Source organism: Onychostruthus taczanowskii, unplaced genomic scaffold, assembly GCF_017590055.1.
Source record: "Onychostruthus taczanowskii isolate IOZ18803 unplaced genomic scaffold, ASM1759005v1 scaffold25, whole genome shotgun sequence".
NCBI classification, from domain to species: domain Eukaryota; kingdom Metazoa; phylum Chordata; class Aves; order Passeriformes; family Passeridae; genus Onychostruthus; species Onychostruthus taczanowskii.
Window position 1 is genome coordinate 4,856,695 of NW_024499796.1, and position 26,770 is coordinate 4,883,464.

The window sequence follows — 26,770 nt, forward strand, 5'->3', positions numbered from 1 at the left end:
GGCTCCTTTAGTGCTGAGTTTCTGTGGTGTCTGACAGCAGCCAGGGCAGAAATCTCTCTTACACCTTCCTGGGCAACGTGGAAAAGTTCACATTTGAAAGCCAAATGCTCCAAGACACTTTGGTGGGAAAGCAATGCTGTTAACACTGAGAATCACAGAATCATTCAGGTGGAAAAGGCCTCCACGATCACTGAGTCCAACCTTTGACTGATCATCACCAGAGCACTGAGTGCCGTGTCCACTCTGCTGAACCCTTCAGGGATGGGGACCCCACCACCTCCCTGGGCATCCCCTTCCAGTGCTTCACAACACTCTCCATGAAAAAATTCTTCCTGATGTCCAACCTGGTGCAGCTTGAGGCTACATCCTCTCATCCTGAGGATACCAAGAGCCCTCTCAGCACACGTGCTGCCTTTTCTGTCAGTCAGTTATTGAATATCAGCACACGGGGGAGGGGAGAGCAGGAAAAAGCCCCACACTGGGTTTCTCCTCCCCACTCCCTCAGCTCAGCCCAAAGCTGCTGGTGGCTGAGGTGGCTCTGTGGGAGAGTCAGTGGGGTCAGGGCCAAGCCCTGCACGGGCTCTGAGCCCCTTTGTGGAGGGCACAAGAAGCAGAGCTTTATGGGGGCCAACACTGGCCCATTGTGTGCCACATTCCTGCTCCGTGCTGGGGCACGGCAGCTGTTTTGTAGGGCAGGAGCAGGGACACTTCACAGCTCTGAAAGGCCACTCTGTAAATGTCAAAGGGCCACCTTGTCTGGCCACCGCCGCCTCCGCAGCCCCAGCTCCCCCAGGAGCCAGGGAAAGCCAGGAATCTCCAGGCAGGGCTCTGGAAAGCCAGGAATCTCTAGGCAGGGCTCTGGAAAGCCAGAAATCTCCAGGCAGGGCTCTGGAAAGCCAGAAATCTCCAGGCAGGGCTCTGGAAAGCCAGGAATCTCCAGGCTGGGCTCTGGAAAGCCAGGAATCTCTAGGCAGGGCTCTGGAAAGCCAGAAATCTCCAGGCAGGGCTCTGGAAAGCCGGGAATCTCCAGGCAGGGCTGTCCCCTCCAGCTGAGGCACCCTTGTAGGAGGGGAGGGAGGCAATGGAAAGTCCACGCTGACCCTGGAGAGGGAGGCTGGATGGAGTCTCCTGTACAGTTCCATGAGTGAGTTCCTCACTCACAGCAAAGTCCCAACCTCAGCTGGGGGGTGCTGGTTTCCCAGAGTAACCTCTGGGAATCATGTGCAGGGATGGGCCAGGGACCTCAGTGCAGAGAAGGACACATCAGTGGGGGTGCCAGGGAGATGGGGCTGATCTCCACTGAACACATCCACTATGCCCAAGGGTCCCTCCATCCCCCAGACCTCTGCTCAGACAGCAGAAGAAGCCTCAGGGCACAAGCAGTGCCTGAAGTACAGGCTGGGCACCACCCCCAACCACAATTTAGCCACAAAAGCTTAAACAGCTGAGCCCGTATTTCTTTTTGAGGGCAGTCAGTGTTTGCCAGAGCAGCAAAGTTGGCAACAGACAACACAGGAATGGCAAAGCCTGCTCGAAAATCCACAAAATAACAGGATTTCTGAGAAGCCATAATTACCATAGGGGAGATGATAACAATCCACCTTTCCCTGCTGCTGTGTCCAGTCACTCATTCATTTCCCATTCCTGCCTGCAACTGAATAAAAATGGGTTCAGGTGCCTTTACCTTCCTGTGGGGGAGAGAGGAGGAGGAGAGCTAATCAGATGTAAAGGATGTGAGAGGCTGGAATAGGGGAGAGATTTAGATAATTAAACCATGCAGAAAAATAGGCTTTAACAGGGTATTCTTCTGCTTTTCTGACGTCCACATGTAATAATTTCCGCTACAAAACAAGATCTGTTCTCTGCAGAGTGATGCTGACAAGGCATTACTGGGAGATAATGAGCCACCAGTTGTGCTCATCCGATCTATAAAAGGGAGAGCAGTCTTTTTAAAGAGAAGAAGGGGGTTTGTCTGGTTTTGGGGGGGCTTTAAAGCACAAGTCCTTGTGGATTTAAGCTCCCAAGGTCACATCTCCAAAGGGGAGCAGTGCCTGATGTGTTTACTGGACTGCTAAAATACAGCAGAATGGAAAGACAGATCCCACGCAAAAGAGAGACATTTCAGAAGTGTGATGACACTCTGCAAACAGAAAATTAAGACTTTCTCTATGCAAAACAAGAACTCCATCACTTCCCCCAAATAACCTCCAGGGTCTGGGATGGCCAGCAGCCCTGCAGGCTGGTGAAGCTCCACAAAAACCTTGAATTTCAATGGACCTGCATTTCCTGACCACTGAAAAAACCCCAGCAAATCCTGCCTCACATGAGGTTCAAGGAGTGTCCAGACTGTGCCACACCAGGCTGCCCCCACAGTCTCTCTGCACCTTCCCACATCCCACCAGCTCCCCAATCCCAGTGTGTGCTCTCCCTGCCCAGCTTCCCAAGGTCCCTGAGGACCCCCAGCCCTTATTCAAAGGCCTCAACAAAGCACTTTGTCCAGCACTGCTGACCTTACCCTCAGCAGCCAGGATCTTGCAAATCCCCACGAGCTGGGGTCACAAGATCAGCCTCTCCACACAGAATCCCACCACAAAGGCAGCACACAGGGATGACCACTGCCCTCCCTGCCTGGCCTCGCAGCATCCCTGCTCCAGGGGACAGCCATGTCCAGATGCTCCCAGGGACACTCTGCCTTCACTCCTCTAACAAGAACACAAAGCCTGAGATCCCCTTGAGGGGGCAAAGCATCTCTGAATTAACACTTGATCATTTATATGTATTTATCTTTTTCCCCCCCCTTTTTTTTCCACTGGAAATGAGTGACAGGCGCTCTCTCTCACATGACTTATGCCAAGCCTGCAGCACAAGCCGTGCAGGAATCAGGATCACAGGGCTGGCTGCAGCCAGCAAGAAGGAAAGGCTGCTGGATCAGCAAAGAAGAAGAGCACTGCACCCTTGGGCATGGGGTTTCAGCCCACAGCAACCAAAGGAGACCAGACATCACCTTCAAGCTGTCTGCTGGAGCTTCTGCTTCCCACTGCCCTTCTACTTGTGGGGAAACTCAGGCACAGGCAGAGGGAGCAACTTAGATTGATCCACAGACCTGAGTTTAACAGGCATCTGTTTGCTCTAGGGACAGTGGCAGCATATGTGTATGATTAGTTTAGAGCTTTTTAAGGGAACTGAAAAAACCTTACCCAGTTTAGATGGTTAACCTGGGTTCAGGTAAACCATGTGGCAAAGCTGTGTCAGGGGAGGTTGAGGCTGGATACCAGGAAAAGGTTCCTCCCCCAGAGGGTGATGAACACTGGAAAAGGCTCCCCAGGGAATGGTCCCAGCCCCAAGGCTGCCAGAGCTCCAGGAATGTTTGGGCAACACTCTCAGGCACAGGGTGGGATTGTTGGGGTGTCTGTGCAGGGTCAGCATTTGGACTGGATGATCCTTGTGGGTCTCTTCCAGCTCAGAATATTCTGTGATTCTGTGATCCTTAAAACCCCCAGCAGCCACAGCTCTCCTCTTGTTCCCTGGCACAGGTACTGCTGCATCACTTTTCTTCCCTAGAACCAGGACAAGTTTAAAAAACAAAACCTCCCAGGGAAACAGGGAATTGAGGGCTGAACCCTTCTGCCAGGCAGCAGCATCTCCTAGCAGCATCTCTGCTTCACAGCTCCAGTCCCTGTTCACATCCCAAACCCACAGGAGCTCCCACGCAGGGCCAGCTGCTCGTGGGCTAAACATGCTGCCCCCACAGCTTCAGGAAAGGAAGAGCCACACACACCCAAGTGCTGGGCTAGGAAAAGTTGGGATAAACACCTCAAAGGAGGTAAATCCAGGTCAGCCCTCCTGCAGACGAGCTGGGTCACACTGGGCTGCCCTGGGCCAGTGTCTGCAGTGCCACGTGGGGAGGGGCAGCGCTGCCAGCAAGGTAAAAATAAACAAACCAAAAACTGCAGAGTCATCTGCCATCTCCTGTCCCCAGGAGGGGAATGCTGCCTCATCCAGGATGGTGCTGCTGCAGCCCTGGTCCTTCACACCCTGCAGCCAGAGGCCAGGTTTACATGGAGAATTCTCTCAGGGTGTGTTTAAAGAGTTGAACCTGCTCAGCTCCTCACACCAGGGCACAAGGGCTGCAGAGCTAAAGGCTTCCTCAAACTAACCTCCTTCCCTCACCCTGCTCATCCCAGGTCTGTGCGCTGGCTCACACTGTCCTGGCTCAGCTGGGGACACGGGTGGCACTTTGGGCAACGCTGCACAGGGTGCAGAGGGCCAGAAACAGCCCCACTGTCCCTGCCCTGGGACTGGAGACCACCAACCCCAGCCCACTCCTGCTGCCTCTGCCTTGGCTCCCTGCCCAGCCTTAGGGAGCCAGAGATGAGAGTTCAGGCACAGGACTGCTGCTCACATGAAGGAAAAATGGGAAAATAATTGTACAGGGGAGATGTGGGCTGGCCAGCCTGCCCTTCTCCAGCAGCACTGATCACTCTCACTCCCCACCAGGCTGGGAGGTTCTGGTTTCCTCAGAGGACACACAGCACAGCCTTCAGCTCCAGGGCTCCAAAAGATGGTGAGAGATGCAGCTGGTGGGGGCAGCTCTTGGCTGGGGCTACATCCCCATGGGCTGAGGCCACTGCCAGGCACTGTCCCCACGTGTCACTGTCCCCAGAGCAGGAACACAGCCCTTCCAGCCCAGCCCGTGCACCCACATGAGTCACCGTCCTCGTTCTCCACCACTCTGACCTTGACCATGGCCCTTGAAACTTCAGCTTCTTTCTCCACCCTTCCTCCATGGACTGTGAACACTTCCAGGCCACAGCTATCTTTAGCAAGCATCTGCACCGCATCCAGCCCAAAGAAATGTGCTTTTTTCTGAGGTTTCTAGGCGTTAACCACAGCAGGGACAATTCCCTCCCCTCCCCAAGATGTGTCAGCCCTCTCTGAGCAGCCCAAGACTCCATCCAGCCCCTCAGCAAGCTCCAGCCTGAGCCACACACAGCTTTTCATCTAACAAAAAACCCACCCAAACCAGAGCACAGAAATGCTCTGCCATCCCACAGGGGGATCTGTGTGGATCTTCCTAGATAATCAAATTTAAACCACCACCAAAACAGACCTTTGATTAGCAGCCATGGAGCCCATTCATAGCGACAGCATGTCAGGTCAATGTTCACTCCCAAAATCAACTCTGTGCCTCAGGAAAGGGATTTTTTTTAATTTTTGTTTGATGGTCTGCATTTGAGGTCTAGTTAACAAACAGGGGACTTGGGTTGCCATCTGGCCAGCCCAAGAGCGTGCTGAGAAATAATACCAATAATCATCATATGGTGCTGCTTTAAAAGGCACTTTTACAAAAGCCTGGGCGAGCTGATTGAAACCTAAGAGGGATCTTTGTGTGCCCTGAGGGCTCGGCCTTTGGGCACTCTGCCCCTCCAATCAGCCACCCTTAGAAAGGGTCAGAGTCCAAAATCTCTGCTGCTGTTTCACCCAGAGCCCCACTGGAACAGCCATGGCTCTCCTCTGAAGCCTCACACAGGAATTCGCTTGTGCAAGTCGAGCTGGGATGGTGCTTTATTAAATAAATAAATTGTACAACTTACAGGATTTTCCACGTCAACAAAACAGTAGCTGGTTGCTGGTATTGGGCAATGCCTGCGTGCCTCATCCCTGAGCACAGATTGCCTGAGGGACACTACTGCTCCTCCAGGGACTGCTCAGCAGCCACCCAGGGCTCCCAGCATGAGAGCCAAAAATCCCTTGCTGCATTCACACACCCATTTCCCTGCAATGGGCCCTCCCACCCATCGGGCCAGATCCCACTGCAGGGATGCCCCACAGCCCTGGTGCCTGCCCCCAGCCATGCCAGCCCCGGTGCCCACTGTGACACAGCAGGAGCAAGGGGAGCACCTGCCCTGCTGGCCTTTGTGTCCCACTCCACTTTCCCACACACATCACCAGGCCACGCTGCCCATCTCGCAGCCCTTCTGTTGCCCCTAGCCCTGTAACACAGACAACTGACCTATTTTTCTCTTTTTAAACACCCAGAGGTCATTTCTGTCTGCAGCAAACCCCTCTGAGCCGGGAAGGGAAACAGAGTGATCTCTGTTAGCAACATCCCCCCTCCCCAAATCTCCCTCCACGTCTTGCCCTGTGCTGTCTCTTCTGAATGGCTGAGAATGAGCATCTCCCCCATCCCTGCAGGCTGTGAAATGGTGCTGAGGAGAGGCTGGGGAGGTCCCTGCTGTTTCTGGCTCCACACAGATGGCCCCAACTCCACCTCATTCTCCTTCACAACTCAGAGCATCTCATCTGAAGCTCCCAAGGGCGTTCCTCGGCTCGCCCCATGCAGTGAGACATGGGGAGACACCAGACATGTCTGTGCTTCACCCACTGCCCAGTAACTCAGAGCTGGGGCAAGAATGCTCCCCTCCAGTTAACCCAGTTGCTCCAGCAGCACTTTCTCTCCTCTCCCAGTTCCCAAAGATAAGATTTGCCCCATCTGCCTTTCTGCCCAATTCGCTATTCCAATAAATCTGACCAAAATCCCACTTTCAATTCTGTGGCAAACCCTGATGCTTCCAGGCACATCTTCCTATACCTAGAAGAGCCACCAAAAAAAAAAAAAAAAAAAAAAAAAAAAAAAAAAAAAAAAAAAAAAAAAAAAAAAAAAAAAAAAAAAAGTGATAAAACTTCATACTTTCCACCCTCAAGAATCACCTCTTTTAGTAAGAAGGTCGTTCTCCTCAACTAGAGAACTCTCCTCTAGTAGAGGAGAGCTACTTTTAAGTTCCGAATTTCAGAGCTTATGCAAGCACAAAAATGCAGCACTGAAACAAAAAGGAAGGACATCAACAGAGGGTTTGGGCGTTTGGGAAAAGATAATGTATAAAATAATTACAGGCAGCATGTCCCTGCAGAGCGTTTTGCCTCTGACTCAGCCTCTGTCCTGGCAGGGAACTGCAGGTGTTCAACACACGCTGAGCCCAGACCCAGCCCTAGAAGACAATAAGGCAGCAGGAGCCTGGGAAGGCTGGAAGTTGCTGCAGGGTGGTTGCTGAGGTCTCCTCCAAGGAGAGACTTTGAAACTTGCTGTCCCCATGAGCACAAAGTGGAGATCCAGTGGGCCAGGCTGCTGCTCAGCCTGACCTTGCAGGAACAGAGATCCCCTCAGCTCAGCCACTGTCTCTAACGGCTGACAGATCGCTGCTTGGAAAATCATTGCGTGCCAGCTTTTACAAGGCAAGATGTGAGGGTGGGTGAGGTGAAATGAAGAGGAACACATTCATTATACAAGAGCTCCAAGCATCAGCTCTGGTGCCTGTAAACACCAGGCAAGGCAGGAGCTGACTCTGCTGTTGGGCCGCCGCTTCCACCCCAATGCTCAGCGAGGGCAGGGCACAAAGCTTTGCCTGCCTCTGGCACAAAACCCATCCCTTTGGAAAATAAACCCCTCCAAAGCCCCCGTGCTCCACCCCAGCCTCTGCTCCCCTCCCAGCTCAGGCGTGAGGGCAGCCCTGCCCAACAGGGACTAAGAGATGCACAAGGCACTAGGAGAGGTTCTGCCTCCATGCGAGTCCAAAACACAAGTCAGCTCCCCTGGGGGCTGCCAGGGCTTTTGCCACAACCACAGGTATTTTTATAATTCATCTCTTGAAAGAGGAAGAACAATCTTCATTAATTTTTATAAGACCAGCTTCCCTCCTGCTTATTTTTTTTTTTCCTTTTAAACACCAGCACGGACAACAAGACCCGCTCCTGCCCGAAACCCAAACCACACCAAATCCCGACGCCTTGCGCGCAGAAGCCACGTGGCACACGGCGTTACTCACTGGTCACACTGCTCACTGGTGGCTCCAGCAGGGCTGCAGCTGCAGGGCTGGCACTGCTGGCCACCCTGCTGGGGGAAGAAGCCGTGGGCACAGCTGTGGCAGCGCGGCCCCGCGTAGCCGGCCAGGCAGAGGCACTGCCCCGTCGTGCGGTTGCATCCGGCGCTGCCCACCGAGCTGCAGTTGCACAGGTCTCCTGCAAGGGAAGAGAAACAGAGGCATGGAACCACAGAACTGCAGAATGGTTTGGGTTGGAAGGGGCCTTAAAGCCTATCTCATTCCAACTCCCCTGCTGTTGGCTGGGACAGCTTCCAGGCTGCTCCAAGACACGTCCAACCCGGCCTTGGTCACTTCCAGGGATGCGGCAACCAGAGCTTCTCTGGGCACCCTGTGCCAGGGCATCACCACTCTCTCTGCATACCCCCATCATCACTTTAAGGATGATTTTTGCTTTAAAATGCTGAGATGATGGACAAAAACCACAATGGGAGCACCCTGGGGTTTGAAACACCACCACAGCTCATGCTTGAAATCTCTCCAATGAAGAGCTACAAGATTATGGGTATAACTACCTAAAATATGTAGCTGTGCAAAATAACTTTATGTATAAATACACACCTATCCACCCTCTGACAAGCAATAAGTGTGTAATATCAGGATAAAATCAGCAACAGGTTGCAAAGTCATTAATTCTAAGAGCCTCCACCCCACACCACTGGAACAGCCCTGATACCACAGAACATACATTGACATGACAAACTGTCAGCATCTCCCACTTCTGAGGAAGGGATACAGAATCCCCTGAAAATCTGCCCTCAGGGGAGCACCAAGTGCATGAAAACTGTACTTTAAAAGCTGTGGTAGAGCTGAAGTCAGGACAGACATCTCCACCACCTAAAACAGACCACCCTCAGTCCTGTGGTGAGAGGGGCTGGCTCTGGGGACCCAAACATGGTCTTTGGGGACACTGTATTGCCAGGGGTGCTGGAAAGCATGCACTGAACAGCTGCTTTTTTAGGAGAGAAGCAAATCTTTTGATCAAGTGATGAATTCCCAGTCTCTCCACACGTTATTTCTTGTAATACTTTAAAGCCCCAAAAGCACTGAAGAGAACAACTTCTCCCTGGCAATTTGTTTCTGCCAAGAGCTTTATCTCTGTTCTTTCATTGCAAAATATTTAGTGCCTTAATAATTTAAAGTCTTCTTCTGCCAAGACTGAATTATAAACAAGGATTATTTGCAGAAATAGTGCATAAAGCATCAGGGGCTTTACACAACTGCTGGTGTTTATTATTGCCTGAGAAGAGCCAGTATTCAGGGCACTTTAGGGAGAGGGGAGAGGCCAGGTCCCCATCCTAAAAAATCTTGACTTAAAACTCTTTTCCTTGTCATTCATGTTCTTCTAACATACAAAGAAATGTGAGTTATTTAGCTTTATTACTCCACCACAGGATCCCAACAGAATCCATGTTGTCCCCATACACCTGTGAAATTACACCCAAATTTTCTTCAATCCAAACTATCAGATAGGACAAACACCTCAAGATCCACAATCATCCACTTCAACAGCCACTTCACATAATGAACTAAATTCCCAGCTCAATTATCCAAGCAGAACCATATTGATTTGGGCACTTGGGTTTCTCCCTTCCACCAGAGCAGAAACCACGAAAGCTTGTTGAGCAAAAGCACTCTGGAGTTTGTCAAACATGCATCAAAACAAATTTCCCTTTCAGAACTCAACATGTGGTGCCATTGGACCTGCCAGACTTGATCAAGGAAAGAAAACAAGCATTGTGTCCATTCTAATGGCAGGGGAGGCACTGACAGGGCAGGTCCCACACAGGGGGATGAGCAGCTCCATGTGGTGACCACCCCTGTGCTCCAGGAGCATCAAAGCCAGAGCCACCATCCTGACACTCCAGATGGATAGCAGGACGGAGAGGGCAGGAGTGGGGCAGTGCTTCAGGATGATCCCCATCAGCACAATGGAGCTCTGTCCCATCATTTATGCTCCAGCAGGATGGCAACACTTTGAACTTGAATCTGACTTTGTAGCACCCACTGCTTTCCATCCAACACTCCTGCCCATCAAAATTGCCCCAGTTCAGGTGAGGCTCTGCCTTAGCTGCCAAATTCAACTGCAATGCAGACACCACTGCAATGCCAGCGCCCCAGGAGAGTGAGAAATGCTGCAATAATCCAAAGTAACACTGGCAAAACACTTTTTGCTTGGAAGGCTGGTGGAGCCTGGTTCTGCTAGTGATGGGGACAGCAGCTGAGCCTGTCTGCTGTGAAATCACCCCAAGGGTGTGGTAAGGCACAACTCAACTGATCCAGAAGTTGTCTCCCAAAAGGGTCAATTCCTTGAAGACCCTACCTCCCCCAACCACCCCAGAGACCTTTGGGAAGGGATGGTGGTCCCAGGTAGGGGAACAGCATCCCACATGGTCCCTGCCCATCCCAAATGCATCCAGCCCTGCTCACACATGGATGCAGCCCCAAAACGCCCCGGAGCTGTGTGGGTTGGGCAGTGGAGGAGATTCAGACAGCAGCACTGAAATCTGAACTCCATTGAGATCAAGGGCTACTCAAGGATGTACCAGGCCATGAAAACCTGAGGGCTAATTGAAAGGACACTTTGTTGTCCCCACTGCAGCCGGGTGGCAGAAGGTGCGAACGGTCCTCAGCCAGAACAGGAACTGGTAATGAACATCTGCCCTGGCTCTGGGAACACAGCAGAGAGGATGAGCCCTACAGAAGAAAATTAGGGAACATTGTCCTGGCTTCTGGCCAGAGCCTGGGTTTTAGGAGCCTTTATTCAGTTGTCTCAGGCCGATGTTTTGCTTTTGAAGATAACCTTCAAAAATACCTCACTGAGAGCTTTTGTGAAGGCAAAGGAATGAAGAGGGTGGATGAGCCCAGGGCTGTGCCACTCCAGACTGCACAGTCATGGTTGGAGGGTTGTGTTGAGGTTGGGATAATACCATCAGCAAGGGAGCCAAGGGCAAAGACTCTCAGGGATGAGGCACTGGTCCAAGCTCTGACTCTTCTCAGTTTGCTGTCCTGACTCATCCTTGCTCTGCCTCAGTTTCCCCATCTCAGGGTGTTCCCCTGCCCCCCAGGGCCTCCAAGCCCTGCTCGTCTCTGCCTGTTCCCCATTGCTAAACCATCAAGGTTCCCCTCCTTCCCCACAAAGCTACATGTTTATCACAGATAAAACCCACCACCTTTGCTTGTGAAGGGATGGACAGGCGTTAATTAATTAACAGCATAAGGATGTTTTGAAGTCCAAGAATAGAGGCACCATAAAAAACCAAACACATCTCCATTCAGGAACAATATTTCACCTTCACTGGTTGTTGCTTGGAGGAAGGTGGAGTGGAAGGAAAGGTTCCTCATTTGGGAAGCAAGGGGCATGCTGCTGTGTGGAGACAGATTTAACATCCAATTTCAGTTAGCCCCAACCTAAAATCGATTCATTTTTAGTGTGCAAAAGCCCTAAGTTACCAATAAACTGGAGAATAGCTCTTTTATGTTGTATTGGATCCACACCATGGCTGTAGATAGCACTAAGACAACCAGGAACCTCCAGGTCTGAGGGTGCACTGTGACCCCTCAGTGTGGCACCTCAAACTCTGTACCAGCTCCCCTGTCCGCTCCTAATAAAGATCTCAGCCTCCAAATCCCATCCTAATGCAAACCCCAACTCTGCAAATCCCAGCAACATCCCAGCCTGTGCCAGATCCATCAAGACCCCATATCCCTTCATCTCCCATCTCCTCCTAGTACTTAAACAGGGTTTGTTCTGATGTAAAAATCCTTCCTCTAATTATTTTTTTCACATCCTTTCAGCTTTGCAGTGTTTTAAGTTTTCACACATTTTATAAGCGTGATTCCTCCTCCCTTCCAAACCACTTAATGAATGAATAATTTAGAAAACAGGTGAAATATTTACAAAGGGTAAAGAAGCCAACACTGTGAAAGGCACGAAGGTCTCTGTGAAACCACATTAGCTGGGGACACCCTGAACCAGTGCAGATCCTGAATGAACTCACCTGGGAGCCAACCTGGAAAACCCAAGGTGCACATTTTTGGTTATAAGAACATGCAGCTGCAAGAACAAGCTGTGGAGGCCCACAGATGCTATTTATTGTCCTGCTGCAAAAGCATCCCCAAGGAGACAGACATTTTCTATTCTCCAGACTAGATTAAGAGGAAAAAACCCAAAAATATTTCTAAACTGGAGGTATTGTTGGGTTTTTGGGAGCCAGAGGTGCAGCCCCAGTTTGCCACCTGCAGCTCTGAAGCCAACAGAGCCCAGTAAGAACCCCACCTCCCAAATACTCCCCAGGTATCCCAAAGGATTGAAACCACTGCACACAACAGCATCCCATCCCTGGAAAGGCTTTGTTTTATATTAATTTAGCAGTTTTCCCTCTTCCCCAGACTTCATTTCCAAATTCAAGCCCTACTTTCTCTTCCATTTCCCCTTCTCAATCCCTCTGCAGGCACCACTCCTGACAAGACAGGAATAAAGGGATCAGGCAGCAGGTTTAAAAATCTATCCAAAGTCATTTCCTTTCCCCTTGTAATTAAATTGTGGAACTCATTGTCAGGGGATGTTCTGGCTGCCAGAAATACCTATGGCTTCAAAGCAGGACTGGAAAAGCTCACAGAGGACAGGTCCACTGGTGGCTGTTAAACATGGGGATCTGGAGGAAGCATCCTGATGGGAAAGGCCTGGAACTCTGTCCAGAAAAGTCAGGATCATGCCCTGTCCTCTTGGCATCTTCTGGCCTTTCTTGGGTGGGTGAAGCTTTGCTCTGAGCCAGCCTGGCAGTTCTCTTTTCTCTTTGTGTGCACCGCTCGGATGGCAGCAGCTCCAGCTCTTCCCCCAAACACACCAATCCCCCTTAAAGAGTTAGACACTGCTCTTTGCACTGGGAATTTCTCCTCATTACAGCCAAAGGCATAGCTGTGTTGCACCATTGCTGTGTCTTCCCCCTTGCCTCTCAGAGGCTCTTTCCCTTCCTCCTGAGAAGACATTTCATCCCCTCAGTGTGATGCACTGATGTGCCAAACCTCCCCCAGCAGTGGGATGAGGGTCAGGACAGTGCTGTTCCAGCATGGCATAGTGACAGCAGGCATGAGCCAGCTGTTGAAAGGGAAGGCCCCATCCTACCCAGCTCTTGTCAAACAATTCCCTAAGCTCCAGCCCATCTCTTCCATGTCTCTGACGCACCATGTCAGTGTGGTCCAGTCTAGTCCTGGAATTTGGGTTCAGCTCCATCACTCCTCACTTGGATGCAACTCCACTGATGCTCTGAGTGCAGGAGTTGTTATCCCAGTGCAAGGATGTTTTGGCCTCCAACCCTTCCCCACAGCTGCAGCAGATCTAAGAGGGCACAGCCTGGCTGAGCTCTCCCCCAGGGAGCCAGGGAACATCTGCCATGGGCTAAGAGCTCCTGCAAGAACAAGCCAGAGAGGAGCTGATGCACTGCAGCTTCCCAAAGAGAGGAGTTCTGCCAAGTCCCAGGGCTCATTCCCACCCAGACAGCACTCAGCACAAAATAAGAGTCAACTCTTGCATCACGAAGGTGCACTGGAGTGCTCAGACCTGTAATTTACTCTCACTTGAGGCTACAATGCAAAGCCAGAGTGGTAGGAAGAGTATCTCTGCCTATTCCCAAAAAAATTTATATATGTATAGGAGTGTCTTCTGTTATTTTGCATTCACTTTATTACTGAGTGCACCACATTCTGGGCACTCACAGCCTCCATCAAGCTCCAGGCTCTGCAGAGTCAGGGGCTGATGGTGAAGAGAACTTCATTCACATTAATGCTGTTAAGAATGTTAGAGTCACTTGTGTTGTTCCATAAAAGGCTTTTACAGGTCAACAGGGGGGAAAAGACAACAATTTCTCAATTCATATACATCACTTGTAATGTCATTAGAGGATTAAACCCATCTGTTGAGGAATATGGTATCAGATTAAATCTCTCACTTATCACTTGGAAATCAGCACAAAGCCAAGGTCCCAACTTTGGGGTCACCAGCAGCTGCACAAGCACTTTTTATCAGCCTGAAGCAGACAGGTTTGGGGCTTCAGCCAAACTCCAGCTCAGCCTCAACTGTGTCAGCCCCCGCCTTTCCAAAGGGATGGAGATCACTCCTGCCTCCCCAGCCATGAGCAAACCAGCACCCTGAGACCCTCCCCAAAGGCAGAGGCTGCTCACTCCCTGGGACTGCTTATTTTTATTCCTTCCCTGCACCTGCAATGCAACCTGCAGGCATGTGGTTTCTGAGGAGCTCCTGAAAGCTCCTCCACACAGAGCAATTTTGTTGCTTTTTCCTCCTTTTTGATGCTAAAGAAGTCAGGAACCTGTGCAGAGAGCTTTGAACATGCTCGTTCCCCAGTAAACCTGCATCAAAAGTCAGACTCACAGGTGTAAAGCTGTCTTGGGAGACTAAAGGATAAAGGCCTGTAAACATCAAGGGGAAAAAAAAGAAAAATATGGATTCTGATTAACTCAGTAATCCTCCTGCACTGGAAGATCCCCAGCTCACAGCTCTGCTGGAACACAACACCTGAGGAGCTCCCATGGATGGGACAAGGAGATGTCAGGAGAAGCAGGAGGGGTCCTGGAGTCATTAAGATCCAGGTAATAGGGCAGAAAAGCTGTGCAGGGGGGATTACACAGCTGCAGCTGAGGAATTATTCATTCCTATACAACAATAAGTTTCCACAGGCAGACAAACCCTCCGGGGTCTCTTACGAAGCAGACTGTGCACAAAGAGGAATGTGGCCCTAAAATGTTTATGATACAAGAAACTACAGTAACTTCAAACAGACCAAATACATACTTGAGGATTAAAACCTCCACAGTTAAAAAAAAAAATCCAAGCCTTTTAATTAATTTAAAAATAGTTTTGTTGGCATTCTACTTGAGTTGATTAAATTTTCACCACTAATATTTCCACAAACGTCTACAACCATATAAATATTCCATGTTTCTGTTTGAAAATCTCTGTATTTTTTACCACCCACTGTGTGACACAGCCAGCCTAACTCCGGGTTTAGAGATAAACAGGGTGAAAACTAACTTTGGCAAACACCTCCCCACCAGCACACAGAACCCTGGCAGCTCATACCCTCCTGACAGATACACTTGCGTGGCACCTCTCAGGAAACTGAATTGTTTTGTCAGCAAAATGCTTTCACTGGAAGATCAAGACACCTCACGTGGGATGGGGCTGGGAATTTATGAGCAGATTCCAATTTTAGTCTCTATCGACCATGGCCCAGCAGAGAAAGGGATTATGAAGAGCTGCATGAATAATATGAACTATAATCATCTGCTGAAGGCTCTGCGTGCTCCGATTCCTGCAAAAAGTAATTAAACTCACAAACTTTGCTCGGTGCTTTGGGGAGTTGCAACTAATGAATGAACACGTTAATTTACGGGAGATTTAAGGCTCTTCAGAGAAAACCCAGAGCAGGAACCATCCTTCCAACTGTTTGTGTTTGGGCTGTAAAGTTGTGCTGCGTGAATAACCAGCAAGAAAACAGAGATGAGCTGGGGGATGAGCTCGGGTAACACCCCTTGATCACATCCTACCCTGCCCAGCAGGGCCCCAGAGACTCCTCTGGGCAAGACCAGGGACAACAGGGTCAAACCTTTTGTATGAGCAACTGCTGGGTTTGCTGCTCACGCTCATTGCTGAGAAGCAAAACTTTCTGTTCCTGCTGCTGCTGGCAGATCCCAGGCAAGAGCAGGTGCAGCAGCACAGCCCAGATTCCTGGCCATTCCACACTTCCAGGGATGCAGCAGAGCAGGAACTTTGTCCAGCCTGCAAGGAATGGATCTGCCCAGAGACAGGAGCTGCACATTTGTCTACAATTAAGCTACTCCAAACCAAAATCCATTGCTGCAAGGCATGCAGCCTTCCAGAGCCTTCTCCCCTCCAGACCTTGCCTGCAGATACAACAGATCCTCCTCTCCCAAGTCCCTGCAATCAACTCCTAATGCTCCCAGTGTCAGCTTCAGCTTTGGCAGGGATGGATGTGACCTCCAACCCTCTCCTTCCAGAGCCAGCCTGGGGCTGAGCTCCCATGGAATACCCAACCCGAGAGCTCCACGGGTGCTGCTGAGCAGGGTTTGTCATCTCAGCCATGGCTCACACTGCCCGGGAGAAGAGAAAGGAATGGCCAAGTCCAGGCTGCTGGAAAGCCATTTTATGCTGAGTACACAGAGGAGGTGGTAACACATCTGCTTCAGTGCCATCAGCTGCTGAGGAGATGGGAGTGGTGAGGACAGTGACAGCCTCCCTCCCCCACGCAGGTACATCATGTACAAGCTGCAGGGCTGGGGTCTCTTGGGAGGTTTCCCAGGGAGGTGTCACACACACACACGTCTGATCTCACTGTAAAATGCAGCAATTTGTTTGTTGTGAAGTCATAATTCAATTTCTTTACACCAGGTGTAGCCACAGTGTAAGCAGGTCCTCACTGGTGTATGGAGGGAGCTGCACCTTTGCCTCACTGACCTTGGGCAGAGCTACCAAAGCTCAGCCCAACCTGGGATTAACGTGGTAAGAAGTTATCCTTCCTTTCTCCCTCATCTACAGCACTCTTACACCGGGAGGGAAGACAGAACAAAAGCAAGGAGATGCCAACAGCAACAGCACAACCCATAATTCAATATAAAAATGCTTGGAAGTGTATCCTCCCCTAGCAGAGGCAGAGCACTGCTCTGCATCTCCTGGAAGCAGCAGCTGCTCCTGGATGGCTGCCACAGCCTCTGGGGATGGTCTTCTCCTTGAGGGGCAGCACAAACATCAGGCCCAGGTTTCTCTCCAAGCATGCAGGACTGATTTTTTGAACTGCTCTAATCATTCCCCAGGCTGAGAGATGCACTGAAAGGGAGACTCTGGACACCCACAAGAGGTAGAAGATGGACCAAGGAGGGATGTCACACTGCTGTGAGATGAAATGCTCTCCACACAGGGAAGGGGCCCATGGTTCATGGCTTGGCACACAGACAGCAAGAGGCATTTTTACAAACTTTTTAACCTTTTTTTTTTAATGAGAAAGAGAAGGAAGACTTGCTTTGGAGGGTTTCAGGCTATTTTATGTCTAAGCCTGTGGTGAAAATCTGGAATGAAAACTTTCATCAGTAACTCCAGCAGGTGCCCAGGGCAGTTCCTTTCAAGATTCAGCTCCTCCAGTCGAGCAGCAAAGGGACAGACCCTTAACAAAGGAGCCTTTTATCCACAGTGTTAATAAACACTAACTGAAAGTGTTAATAAAAAGAAGCTTTCCAGAGCCTGAGCTACGACCCCAGTTCGTCTCAGCTCTTTGCATTTTCAAGCTTGGAGATGAAGCAAAGCCCCAACGAATCCCAGGATTCATTCCCAATACACATTCCTAATTCTCCTCTACTCTAAACAAACATATTTAAACGCAGACTTTTATTCATCACAAACAGCAAAGTATCTTTGTTCCTCTCTCCCTCACTTTTTAAAGGCCATGCAGAGGAAGGGAGACAAGAGAAGAAAACCCTTTGACAGCCTGCAGCCAGCGAGTCCCGCTCCTCTCATTGCTCCCGAGCCTGGTTCCAAGTTTAATAAAGGTGTTTTGTCTCCTTGCTTAATAAGTGGAATTACCATAGCAGAAAGCCCAGCGGGGGAAAGGGATAGCACAGAGCATGAGTAATCACAACTGGTTTCGGGCAGGTTTTGCCATTTGGGTCCTGTTTCAAGGTTATGATGACATAGTGCTATGGGCTGGTTTGGAGTTACCATAACTCCTGCCAGACAAGGAGTTGTAAGTTACAACGTGCTGCAAGCAGGGAGAGCTGCTGGGACAGAGCAAGGAAAATGTCATCTGAGCTGGGAAGAGAAGTTTCCTGCTCCTTACATTTTATTCCCTTATTTTATAATGCAGCCTTGCACTTGCCCTGCTATACTTCGTACAGGACACAGTGATGCCTTTACCTCCAGCTCACAGCGAGTGACTTAAATTCCTACATTCAGAACTTGTTTCACACCTTTGTTCTCACCCAACACCTGCCAAACTGGGTCCTAGATACTGCAGCCAGACAAAATTTGCTGGCAAATCCATAGAAGAGAAGCCAAGCTTTCAAACAGGGAACTGATATGGGTCAGAACACGTCATGGAAAAAGACACCTGGATGGAGAAAGTCATCACTTATCTCTGGAAACAGGGACTGCAGCAGATCCAGTATCATCTGCTGAGGACCTGCTGAGGGGAGCAGCCAGCATGGTGCAGCTCAGCTGTACTCCAAAACTTCCTCCAGCAACTGCAGCCATGGTGTGAATTTAAAGAGCATAAATCCCCCCCTGCACAGAGAGCAGGGGCAGAGCTCACCTGCTTTGAGGGCAGCTGCCAGCCCCTGCCTCCCCCTCACCTCTGCCTGGAGCCCTAAGCCCTGCAGCACATGGATGACTCCAGTCAGGACAGAAATCAGCTTTTCATTCCCCTCTCCTTAGTCACTGCGGATGGACACTGCAGCTCCATCCTGTCCCAGCTCCTGCCTCAGCCACGAGTATTTGTTACCTGTTTTTATTTCCAGTAATAGCTCTCCTACCAAAGGGAAATGTTTCCATTAAAGAGCACAAGTCCAGCAACCACAAACAAACAGTAACTTAAAGCTTAAGCCAATTGTCTGAAGCCTCCACAATAAATACCAGGTCACTCAGGGAAGTACAACAGACAACAGCCCTATCCCACAGAACACCCAAATCCTCTCTCTGTAAATAGGCAAAATCCCTAAAAGTGTGACGGGAAGGATGGAGGCAGCCAGGCACAAGGGTTTCAGGCTCCCTGTGCAGCACTCCCCATCTCACCCACAGCTCAGGCACTGAGCTGAGACCAAGTCTGAGCCAAGATGCTGAAAGCAAAGTGGTGATTTGCAGAGCCAGAGCTGAGCCCTCCAGCATCACCAAGGGGGAATTACCCTCAGCAACAGCAGCACACTCAGTCTGGGGCTGGCAAAACCAAGCCTGATCCCAAGCCAAAGAAATGCTCAAAACCACAGAGCTTCCTCTGCAGCCAATGGGTCAGCTAGGAGAGGTTTGTTGACATTTCTGTCTTGACCATTTCCTCATTTTTGAGGGCTTCATAATGACTGTTTTGGCATTGCAGGAGGAGGAGCAGCGTCTCCTCTTCCACCAGCTCTGTTGTCAGAAAGAAACAAGGTGAAAGGAGGATCTGAGTCCCACCTGCAAAGAGGCATCCAAAGTCCTACCAAACCAGGGAGCTGCCACAGCCCTGAGACTCTACTTTGACACGGTCAATACTGCACCCACTGAAAATATAAATGTATCACCTGGAATTACAGATGTACAGGTGGGAGAGATGCCAGCCCTGAGGCAAAGTTCATGTACAAAGCTCACATACATCCTGACAGTGGACACAGGGGATCCTCTCACAGGCACCACAAAACCATGGGTGGCGAAGCAGAGAGGAGAGCATAAATTCTCCAGTCTCTGAACTTGAACTCACCACCCACACACCTCCTGGAAAGCTTTTAGGGGGTCTGCAAACCAAAAAGCAGGGAGAGCCACTGCTCCAGCAATCCCCTGACACCAAACTGAGGTGCTGGAGGGAAGGCTCTCTCCTGTCATTCCATCCATCCCAAACAGAGCTAGCTGCCTTCCACAGGGAAGTCAGTACCACCCCTGCAACTGACTGTCCCTTCAGAGACTGGTCCATTTATTGTTTATCTTTCATTTTAAATGGATTAGACATGTACAAAAGCCTCCCTTAAAAAGGAACAACCAAGATGTGAAAAGGATGGGAAGATCCAACTGCCAGGTGTCAGCACTAATCCACATCAAAGGGCATGCTGTCAACAACTCACTGTAAACTTCCAGGAGGAAGAAAACACTCAGAATAAAACAGTTAAGACCAGATAAATGTTTGCCATTCATTATCTGGAGGCAAACTTGGATTTATCAACAAGACAAAGCAAGCACATTAATAAGAGAACATCTTCTCCAGGGAACTCCATGCCAGGCGTGCAGCCTGCCCTTGAAGGCAGCAAGGCTGGAGGCAGGTGAAGGCTCTGTTTGCCTTTCTCCAATAACAGGTATTTAGTTTTCTACGTCATTTTGCTTTATCATAGCCTGAAACCTGACCAAGCACCCAGCTCCACCTCCCCATCTGCTCCCTGTGCCAGCTGGCCCTGTGGCCCAGGGGACGCTGAGCCAGCCAGGCAGCCCAACAACTCCCCAAACCCAAACTGGGGCACCCCAGCCCTGCCTGGGAACGGGGGGCACTGCTGGAAAACCCCACAGGGCAGATCTCAACGTGACATGGATGTTCACAGGGAGGGAGTGCCGGGAGCACTCACGTCCAAGTGAAGTGGGGAGCTGGAAAACATGGCAAATTCCCCCCCCCCAGATCCTTCCTCAAGTACTGGGTCTGGGAAAAAAACCACTGGCCATGGCAGGGAAGGGCAGAGCACAAAGCTGGGGAGGCTCCAGCAGAGACATCACCTGAGCTGGCAGCAAGTGAGCAAACACCCAGCCCAGGCAGGAGCCAACAGGTCAGTGTGCTCCATTTCAACTCCAACCACCTTCCAGCTTGGACAAACCACTGGAGCACATCCTCCCTGGGCTCTCCTGGGGTTCCTATTGCACCAGCCCGGCTCCCCACAGGCCAGGCTGCAGTTTGGGCAGAAGGGCTGCGTGGCAATCCCTCCTCCCACCCCACAGGCACTGCCAGCTGGGGCACTGTGCAAGCTCCCTGTCCCTTCCCCAGCCAGGAATGCTCCAAACCTCTGGCACTGTGAAGGTGTGGGTGCCTCTGCCCCATTATTCACCCCTCTGCCATCGAGATGTGGTTTGGGGAGACAGCTGGCTTTGTAGGGGAAAAAATCCCAAAATCCTGCCTGCTCCCTCAGAGCCCAGCATGGTGCATTCATCCTGGTTTTCCCCCCAAATAACTGCTCAAGAGAGAGTGTCTATTTTGGGGCAGAGAAAGAACACCCTAAAACCAAGTCTATGATGTTTGCTTCGGGATAAAAGGCAAGAGTTTTACCTAGGAGAAATATATATATATATATATACATATACCTATACTTTTTTTTTTTAAATAGAGGGAATTAAAATGGAATCATTGAAGTTTTCATAGCCCAAGGAGCTTTGAAAAATTTGGAGGGAAGGAACAGAACATCAAGTTTAAACCGCTTTCAATGAAAGCCCATTAAAGGAAAAGGAAACTTTTGCAGAAAGATATGTGTTTTGCTGATTTTGACAAAAAGGACTGTTCAGAGGAGAGGAAGGACAGCTTTCATTTGAAGATTTTGAGCATTGCTTTTGCACCTTTACAGTACTGCTCATGAAAGCATCCTCACAAACCTGCTATTGCTGGAACACAGCGTGCCCAGGGAGAAGGTAGATCTGACCACATGGAAGGTGAGGGCAGGGCTTTGGAGACAACCCTTGCCTGTGCCATGAAAATGAGCAGTTATTGCAAAAGGCAAGAGAAAAAAATATATATTTTAAAAAATCATCAACTTCCTTCCCTTCCACTAGGCCCCTGGGAAGGGGAAATGCTGATCCTCCAGCTCACAGATGGTTCTCCTGGAACAAGCTCCTGGTTTCCACCCATCAGCCACATCTGGGGGTGGATTTTGGAGGAGGCATGAAGGACATCAGCCCCCCTCCTGCACGTCAGCACCAGCAGCACTGCACATGCCATGGGATGCAGTGGGTATTTCCTGGGATGCAACATCAGCTTTGCCCACAGATCCCTCCCCAGCCACGACCACATCTCACACTGCAGGAGAGGAAGCTGTGGGTTGAGCACACACATCCCTGGCAATTAAAGTCATCTTCAAAAATGAGCAGTTATTGCAAAAGACAAGAGAAAAAAAATATATATTTTAAAAAAACATCAACTTCCTTCCCTTCCACTAGGCCCCTGGGAAGGGGAAATGCTGATCCTCCAGCTCACAGATGGTTCTCCTGGAACAAGCTCCTGGTTTCCACCCATCAGCCACATCTGGGGGTGGATTTTGGAGGAGGCATGAAGGACACCAGCCCCCCTCCTGCACGTCAGCACCAGCAGCACTGCACATGCCATGGGATGCAGTGGGTATTTCCTGGGATGCAACATCAGCTTTGCCCACAGATCCCTCCCCAGCCACGACCACATCTCACACTGCAGGAGAGGAAGCTGTGGGTTGAGCACACACATCCCTGGCAATTAAAGTCATCTTCCTAATATCAACCAGTCCCAGCCATCCTGTGACAGGGCACAGAAAATATTCATTACATCCCTGACATTTTAGACTGGTTTTCTTCTCATGCAGGTGTTGCTGGACCCGAGTTCCATTCGGTGGCAGTCACAGTCTCACTCAGCAATTGTATGAAAGGATTGAGCATCACCTAAAAGGTTGTTTTTCCACCTTGTATCTTCTCAAAATTTCCCACAACTGCACACACAGGGATGAATGTAGAGTAATGTCACCAACAAAGTGCTCAAATTAATAGCAATGAAGTGTAAGTGCTCCATGTGGCAGGCAGAGCCCTGCTGGGGAAAACGACCTGTGAAAGCTGAAAAAGCAGCCCACGATGAGGCCACTGAGAGAAAAAAAAAAAGGCAACAAAACAAACAGTCCATTTCAATCTCCTTTTCATAAAGAGCCAAAATGAACCCAGGAACACATCAGAGAATAATCATTTAGCACAGATCAAACAGGAGAACTAGCATATTAAAAATACACGCAGCATTAATCATCTACACAGAGTTATGTGCCATCATTTCCATAAATAATACAGGATCAAAGCAGCCCAAGCAGCACTATCAGTTAATATAGTCAGCCAGTCAGTCAAAATAGAGTAAAGCTGCCTGAAAACTGTGGCTGTATAATTTGCCAGGAATAAAGCAGATTCATCTGAGAAGTGGCATGACCAGTTAAACGGGTAAAGGTTACCAGCAGCCTCGTCATTAGAGGCAGGTGATGCCACAAAGGAGAAAAAAAATAAATAATGAAAGGTTAATTCAGCCTCCACAAATTATTTTAAAAATACCCAAACAACCTGGGGAATAGCAATGTATCTTTTCCAGCAGTAACCCCGAGAAGGATCAAGGTGTGGGGGACAGGTGGGAGGACTGACCCTGCGGGGAGCATCCCCAGTGGCTGGAGCAGGGGTGAGCCATGGGGTGCAGCCCACCAGAGCCCCTTCTCCAGGCTTGGGGCAGTGCCAAGGGGCTCCCCTTTGCCCAGGAAAAAACTCCCTGCTGCAAAAACCATCCTGCCTGCTCAGGGTGAAGGCTCAGCACCAACAGCCTTTAAACACCCACCCATCCATGCATAGAAAATGCCTGTGTCATTAGGCCTTTTGCTGAAAGGCTGCAGAGCCATTTAGCTGCCCGATTTTTAAAACAGGCATGTGGAGCAGAGCTATAAATAGCAGGGATGCTTGCCTTGTCATGTTTCTGGGGGCTTACTTATAAGAACAGGGGGCAACTGAATTAAAAATGGTTTAAAAAGAAGTGTCTTGGCTTCTCTGCTTTAAAGCCAAGTTGCCAGAATTAAAAAAAACCTTCAAGGTTTTTTGCTTTTTTCTTTTTCCAGGCAAAAAGCAAACGCCCATCGCTCATGCTCAGACTCTGAATCGGTTACATTTACAAGGCAAATTTTAATTCATACAGCAGGTGTTCAGGAATACATTTTTTAAAAAAGGAAAAATCCTGCTTTAAGCAGCACAAGACCAAACTGAGGCTTTGCATTAGTTCATGCAGCTCCAGGGAAGCTCCTCATTCACTGAAATAGGACCCGCGTGTGTGAATGAGGAGCAGAGACCTCCAAAATCACTTCCAGAGTCGGGGCAGGAGGGAAAGCCCTGAAGGGCTGGAGCAGAGCTCTGCCAAATCCAGGGGCTGGCAGCCTGCATGGCACCCCGACCCCGCTGCACCTTGGGGACAGAGGGCGAGGGGAATTGTGCATGGGAAGATCCAGATGAGCGGCAGGCAGAGGAGGAATTCAGCCTCCAACAAAAGAGCCGCTCTGGGCAGCTCAATCGCCGCGCAGGCAATTACAGCCCCGGCAGTGTTTGGAGGGTCTATTCTTCACAGGCAGCTAGGCGAAATCCCGGGAAACCAGGCGGATCCAGCAGTCCCCTCCCTGCTCCCTGCCTTTATGAAATCGCCGGAGAAAACAAGAGGAGACAGCCAAGCTGCTGCCAGGACAGCAGGCAGCTGGGATGCAGAAGCTGGACCATGTTCCCTGCATCCCTCCACGCAGGGATGGGAGCCGTGGGGGAGTCAGTGACCCCGGCAGGACAGGGACAGCCTGCCCTGCTCCTCCAGGAGTGGCAGCTGCAGCGAGCCAGCACCAGCGCCATCGGGAAGTTTCCTATTGAACAGGGGGGAAAATGTTCTGCCAGACAAATGAGGTTCAATTATTCCAAGTCTAGAATGTCTTGTTGGAAATGCTTCCAGACTGACAAGCTTTAATCCAATAAAAGACCCTTCCAGACAAGCCCTGCTGTGATTTTGGGAGCATTTTCCCCTGGCACCCCCTGGCAGGGACCCAGCAGCCCCCAGCCCCTCACTGGGGATGGATTTAGCCCCAGGCACAACAATTTTATAGGGCAGCCTCAAGGCACAGGACACTCACTGAGCTCACTGGAAGCTTGAGCAGAAGCAAAGCAAGAACAACCATTCCATTTCAGTCTGATACAACCCAAAAGTCAAAATAAATTTTTAAAAAGGCAAATAATTTCCTGCGAACCAGAAATCTGGGTTTTAGCCAGTTTAATGAGACTCAATTGCAAGTGGTTCTGTTTTCCTGGGGTGCTGGAGACACACGACTCCCCAAGGCAGGGCAGATGGCTGGATTGCAATCTAGCCTTTAGCTCATAAAATATATTAATATCCCCAACCAATTATAAAGTGCCAGACTCTGCCCCTCCGGGCCCACTCCCACCCAGCAATGCCTCGCTGCACAAGGCAGCCCTGTTGAGCTCAGACATGCAGCACCTGCCAGGGCAACACAGCCTGTGGCTTTCCAGGACCTTTAAAGCAAGTCCGAGCCCTTGCTCCATCCTCATCCAAGAGCTCAGTGAAGTCCCAGGTGCAGTCAAGGTGCTGTACAAAAATCCAGCTCCTCATCATTTCTTTGTTTGATTTTTTTAAGTGCTTGTCAGCGGTAAAGCAGAAGGAGCCTTCCCTTCCAGCCAGACGGCTGTAAAAGGATCCCAGCCTTCAGCACCCGGCCTTGGCACAGGTTTATTCCCAAAGCTGACAGATGCATCACACCACCACGAAGAGCTCTGCTGCTTCTTGGAAGCACCAGCCAGCACCTCAGATCAGCAGCACTCTGACAGTCAGCTGGCATTAGCTCCACAAATGTCACCAGCTCACAGAGCCTCAGCCCTGGGTATTCATAGGGCTCTCGTCAAAACCCTCTGGAGTCTTTCCCCCGACTTCAGCAGAGCTTTGCATCCAGGACCTCAGCTCCTCAGGAACAGCTTGTTCTGTGCTCCTGTGCCCACAGCTGTGGGGCATGGGATGTGCTGGATGTCCCTGTCCTCACACTGCTCACCATCACTGCCACAGGCTCCATGCCCATCAGTGCCACCCAGGTGGGCAGACCCCAGGATCCCAGCCACCTGCGGGGCCACACTGGAGTGGCACAAGGACCACAGTCCCCTCGGGGATGGGGTCACACCTCGGTGCAGCCCACGACACCATCACTCCTTGACCATAGCAGTCCTGTCCCTGTGCCACAGGCAGGCAGGGGCAGGGTGCCTCAGGGGTAACAGGCATCACCACCAGGAAGGTTCTCCAAGGGCAGAACCAGCCACTGTCCAGGAAGCCCGTCCCACACTTACCCACACATTTCCCAGCTGTCTGGACAGGCACAACCTTTGTACCCTGTGCAAACCCCAGTCTGTGTCACAAGAGTTTTTTTGTGACACTACAGCAGTGTCCCACCTGTCCCAGCCACCCTCGCGGGGCCTGGAGCACAGGGACTGGGACATCTGCCACCACACAACCTCAGACCATTTGTTTCAGTGCTCCAGCACCTTTGCTTCCCCACAGGTTGACGTTTGGGTACGACCAACAGCAGCCAGGTAAATAACATCACCTCACAGAGGTACTGCCATTTTCCAAGTGGCACCTCAGTGATGATATGTCTGAATCTTAGCTACCGTTTTTAAAATAAAAACAAAAAGCAAAATCCCAGCAGAGAGAAGCTAACAAACAAGACCCTCAATTCTCTACAGATCCTCCAAGAAATATCCTGATTTTCATGAGCATTGCTAAGTCCCAGAATCTCAGTCTTGAGTCAGGACAGTTGGAGGCATCTGATTCAAGAATGATTCAGATGGGAACGTGGAGGCAGGCAGGAAGGCAAGGGAGTGACATTTTCTGCTCTGGGCAACATGTCTTTATTTAAAGCTCAAAGATACAAACTTATTATTTGACTGAAAAAAAGGCACTCTCTGTCCTGGCTGCTCCCGTGCTGATCCTGAGGAACAAGACCATCCTCCTTATCCTCAGCTTTCACATCCATGCCTTCATTTCCATTTCTTTAAATAAATTTAAATCCTGCTAGCACCTTGAACACAAGTTATCTCTGTAACCACATGGAACACAATCCTGAGCCCTCAAACAAGGAAGGCTTAAGCTGTCTTCCCAAGTAATGAACAGGAGGAAAGCTCCAGCTCACCCTCCCTGGCTGCTCCTGCTTTGTTGCCCACAGGGTCAGAGGCAGAGCAGGGGTGTTCAGGCAGGTGGACCCATACACACGTGGGAAGACTTCTTCCAAAGGATCTAATGGCTGCATGAGAGGAGAGGAGGAGTCACCCAGAGCTGCAAAAGGGATGATGGCACAAGATCCTGAAACTACCTTCAACAGCTCGGCTGTTTCTGTCCTAGGAGGATTTGAGAGCTGCCAACCCC

General features: G+C 50.3%; 1 protein-coding gene across 1 annotated transcript in view; it reads right to left on the reverse strand.

Annotated features, from left to right (window-relative positions):
- Positions 1-26,770, reverse strand: part of MEGF9 (multiple EGF like domains 9) — a 50,336-nt gene that overhangs the window by 18,323 nt on the left and 5,243 nt on the right. The window contains exon 3 of the mRNA XM_041406697.1: positions 7,824-8,016. Within this exon, the coding sequence (XP_041262631.1) occupies positions 7,824-8,016 (193 nt within the window). The remainder of the gene's footprint in view (positions 1-7,823; positions 8,017-26,770) is intronic.